This window comes from Frankliniella occidentalis, unplaced genomic scaffold (assembly GCF_000697945.3).
Source record: "Frankliniella occidentalis isolate FOCC.00 unplaced genomic scaffold, Focc_3.1 Scaffold20, whole genome shotgun sequence".
In the NCBI taxonomy this organism is placed as follows: Eukaryota; Metazoa; Arthropoda; class Insecta; order Thysanoptera; family Thripidae; genus Frankliniella; species Frankliniella occidentalis.
Genome location: NW_026267150.1, coordinates 2,212,187 through 2,216,576, shown reverse-complemented (window position 1 = coordinate 2,216,576; position 4,390 = coordinate 2,212,187). Strand labels below are relative to the sequence as shown.

At 58.9% G+C, this 4,390-nt stretch overlaps 1 protein-coding gene across 3 annotated transcripts in view; it reads left to right on the top strand.

Annotated features, from left to right (window-relative positions):
- Nucleotides 1-4,390, top strand: part of LOC127748930 (uncharacterized) — a 119,896-nt gene that overhangs the window by 111,638 nt on the left and 3,868 nt on the right. For all 3 annotated transcript variants that reach the window (XM_052264656.1, XM_052264655.1, XM_052264654.1), the window contains 2 exons: nt 3,154-3,233; nt 3,324-3,765. In XM_052264656.1, coding sequence (XP_052120616.1) covers nt 3,154-3,233; nt 3,324-3,765 — 522 coding nt within the window. The remainder of the gene's footprint in view (nt 1-3,153; nt 3,234-3,323; nt 3,766-4,390) is intronic.

Here is a 4,390-nt window from a genome sequence, read left to right as displayed (position 1 = left end):
GGGCGGGGCAGGGCGGGGCGGGGCGGGGCGGCCGCTGATGGATTGTGCCGGTCCAACTGTCGCCGGGCAGCGGGGCCGGACCCGCCGGACCACCACACACACGCGCTCCGCTCGCGCCCGCCTAGCCGAGCTCTGCGCCGCTCTGCGCGAAGCGTGCGACAGAATGCGACCCAGTTTGTAAATTTAGTCCCCCTACCCCTTTCATTTCCACTCCCTTATATTCCCCCCCTTTTCTGTTTTGTTTTCCTGGTCCGCCGCGGGGCGCGTGGCTGGCGCCCGGCCCGGCCCGCCCGGCTGCTGCTGTACACAACGACGCGCCCGGCCCGAGCGTTTGTCTCTTGTCTCGTGTGATGCGATTTCACGGCTGGGCGTTTATATCGCGCCGGTCAGGGAGGGCCACGCCGCGCCTCCCTTCGGGTCGCCCCCCTGTGTGCCAGGCGGCCTGTCCGGCCACATTGGCGCATCCCAGACGCGACAGTGGGGGATGGGGTGGGCTCCACCCGGGTTTCGCGTCGACTACATGATTCGACTCACCCCCACTAGAGATGAGCGAACAGGCCAGTTCAAATTTGAACGAACTTGAACAAATTTGGTCTAAACATCTTCGAACGAACACGAACACGAACAACCATTTTTATCTGTGAACGAACCTACCTGAACAGTTTAATGTTCAAAAATTCGATCCGAACACGAACAATTATTGAAATTTGTTTTTTGATATGATGGATTACAATATTGCCATTAACGTTTAAAATTGCAGTTATTTATTAACCTGCCATTGCCCCCTTAATTGCGACCATACATTATGCGTCTTTCTGAAATATATACTGGAATTGTGTTCGAGAAGTGCTCGAATAGTTCGAATCCGAATACCTCATGTTCGTGTACGAGCGATCACGAACAGCTCGATGTTCGTTCGAGTTCGATCGAATTCGAACATGTTCGCTCATCTCTAGCCCCCACCTTAATCCCCCTGTGTTCACTCTTCCTCTTTGCATTGCTCTAGAGCCTCCTTCCTTGGGCGAAGAATGTTCGCGCAACAAATATTTCATTCATGCGCCTATTCCTAATGCAACGAGTTACGAGTTGTAGTCGGAATATGTCGGAGCCGGTTAATGGCATTTCCCCGGCATTTCCTGTTGTTCGTTCCCCCCGTCTCGCGTCCAGACTCGGCGTGGCTTGTGGCTTCGCCCTGCGCACCGCCCTCTCTTTCGCTTAGGTGACTTTTTTCTCCCCCATCCCCCTGCTCCCCTTTCTTGTGCCTCTCGCGCCACATTCGTCCTCTTCCCCCTCAGGGAGAGAGGGTGACGTGGTGGGCGGGGGGAGGTACAAGGACGCGGAAGTGTTTGAAATGGGTCCAGCAGACGTCCCGCCCCGCGCCCCCCACGTGTTCATCACCCCCACCCCTTCCGACTGAGTGGCCTCTGCGCCGGACGTGGTGGCTGGGCTGGGCGGGCGAGGCCCGCGTCCACGCGCCCGGAGCTGCTGCCGGAGCTGGCCGAGGCGAGGATGTCGCTTCCCCCCGGACAGGACACATGCGTCAAGTAATGAGACTCGCAAATCACGTCTTCTCGCAGCGGGCAGCGTCGGAGTATCCGGGTACTGCGGGTGGTCATTGGACGGGGAGCTCGGGCTGGGCTCTAGACCAGCGGGGAGTGGGGAGGGAGGGCGGAGGGGGGAGATTCCGATAAAGCCAAACCCTCTCCCCCACGCCACCCCCGGTTAGGGGATGGATATGGTTTTAATCAACCTGGCCAGGACCTGCACCGGCCCCCGTCCTGCCAGCCTCCCCCCGGCAGCCCCCCGACCCGCACCCAGGGGAGGTCAATGAGGGCGGGAGGACGGAGGGCTGGCTCAGGCGCCGGGCTTTAGCTCGGCGGTACAGACAACGGGGCCACTTGCTCCATCCCACCCCCTCTCACCTATGCCGTCCCCCTCCCCCCTCTCTCTCTCTATCTCTCTCTCCCTCTCTCCCTGTCTCTCTCTTGCTCACACTCACACAAACCCGTTGCTCCCCTTTCCTCACATTTATTGCCAAGCCCCGCACATCCTGTCGGGCACCTCGGCAGCTCTTGGCGTCTGGGCTTGAGTGGGACGAGGACAGCGACCTTGCCGCATGACGTATGGCTTCTCACTCGACTTCTCGAGAAGCGGGAGTTTTTCTTTATCCGTACGTCTTCTGTCCGCCTTTGGGCGGGTCCGGCCGGTCCTTTGGGAAGGAGGGGCCGCGGGCGCACTGCGACTGTGCTCTGCTCTCGGCAATGTATACGAAAACTTAAGATACATCACTTCATGAAAATAAGTTCTGACTGCAGCACACTAATTTTTAATGTGCCACTGCGAGGCCTTGAGTTTGACTCGACTCAGTCTCCCCAGCAGGCAGGAGGGCTGCGGCGGCCACAGAGTACTTTGTGCTGGAGGCTGCCGGCGATGGGGGCGGCGAGCAGACGCTGAGGATGCGCTGAGCGGGATGGATAGCCCCAGCGGGGTCCAGCAGCCAGCGCTCGAGAGGAGTTAGGTCTGACAGCGAGGGTGTTCAGCCAAGTGTCCTGTTCTGTCGGAATAACGGGAGGTATAGGTTAGGGGGGGGGGGGGGGGGGATGGAGGTAAGAGGCGAGAGAGGTGCGTGCTGAGGCCTCGCCATTAAGGGGGTTCGGCCGCAAAGCTTTTGAGAGAGATGAACCAATGTAAAAGGCTGTCTGAGTAGAGCCCCCCGAATTGTTCATGCCTCCCAATACCCCTTCGTTTATTTTGAGGTGAAAGCGGGGCGCCATTCATTCGGACTTATTACTGTTTTGGCATGTTTGATTGGATTTTATTCCGAACTAATTTAACTTGGGATGAAGGGGGTCCTTTTGTGACGAGGTCGCCGGCTGCTCGTCGGTCGCTTTGGAGGGAAAAAGTTGAGCCTCTCCACCCGGGGCCTTCGTCCTTGCCTTGTGATGGCAGCGGTGAATGCCTCGCGCTCGTCCCCCCTCTATCTCTCCCCATCCCCCTTTTTCTTCCCCTTTTTGCGTACCTCTGTATTTTTCTCCCCCTCTTCCTTTTCCAAATTAATTAATCAACGGATAGTCCATGGAACTCGGCGTCGGCCGCGACCCCTCTCAGTACGTACTCTATCTCGCCGCTGACCACACTCCCGTCGTGTTCCAGAGTTCGCAGAGGAGCGCCGCATGCTGCTGGAGCAGGTGGGGCCGGACTTGCAGACGCAGTATGATAACTCGGGCTTTGAGGTGAGTTCTGATAGATTTTCTCCAAGTTTACTGATTCGCATCAGCTGTTCCTCATGAAAGGGACCCCTCCCTTCCCTCTGTCCGCTGCAGATCGAGCTGGTCGACATGCACTATGGCTCGGCCGAGACCTGCGACCCGCTCCTCGACCCGCACATGTTCGACGACCACCTCGAGGACATCCGGGACAGCTTCCGCGTCAACCAGCTGTGCTTCTTCCTGGTGCTGGTGGGCGACGAGGCCCGTGCCGCGCCGCCACCCGTGCTCCTGGACGCGGCGCTGCACCGCGAGCTGCTGGCCGGCGCCGACCCGGAGTCCCGGACGCTGCTGCAGCGCTGGCTGGTGCCGGCCAAGGACGGCGCGGCCCGGCTGCGGGAGCCGGCGCGCGAGCCGCGCGAGCAGCAGCAGCAGTTCCAGCGCGTGCTCGCGGCGCTGCGGGACGGCGCGCGCCGCATCGGGCCCGCCAGCCCCGCGGCCGCGCAGGCCGCCGTGCTGCTACAGTCCGGCCTCCACCGGCAGCTCATGTTCGCCCTGAGTGAGTACATACCCCAGTCGTAGCCTCCCCGCCTCTACACATACTGCGGCTTGAAGTGTAAATAAAGTATAAAGGGCTAGCCCAGGAAAAAAAAGTAGATATTTTTCGCCCCAGTTTTTGCCGATTTGTTAGGGAGAGAGGGGAGTTATGGCGTCCGGAGGAAACCGCCCAATTTTCGGTATGCTGGCCCCGGGGCGCTCCAGAGCGCTACGCTGCGCCACGCCGCGGCCGCAGACGGCGGTGGTCGTGGAGGCTCCCTCGGCTGGGCAGTAAACAGCCGCGGGGCCCCGCGGCCCCCGCCGAGGGACCTCAACGCACAAATCAAATAAACGACGCAGCCTTTCGCCCTGCTGCGCCCGCCCTGCGCCCGCACTGCCCCCCGCAGTACCGCCAGCACGACAAAATATTTTTGTTTTCCTTCTCGATATTCAGGTCAATTTTTAAACAACAAAAATTTGTTTTACGCACAATACCTTAAGTTTGGAAGTTTTTAGTTTTTCCCGCATTATCTTTTTTGCTAGATCGACGTTAATTTGTCCACGTATCAATTTATTTTTTATTTTTTTTACCACATGTACCGGGTGTTGCAGATAATACACAGGTGCGGGCGGGTTTGCCTACCCTC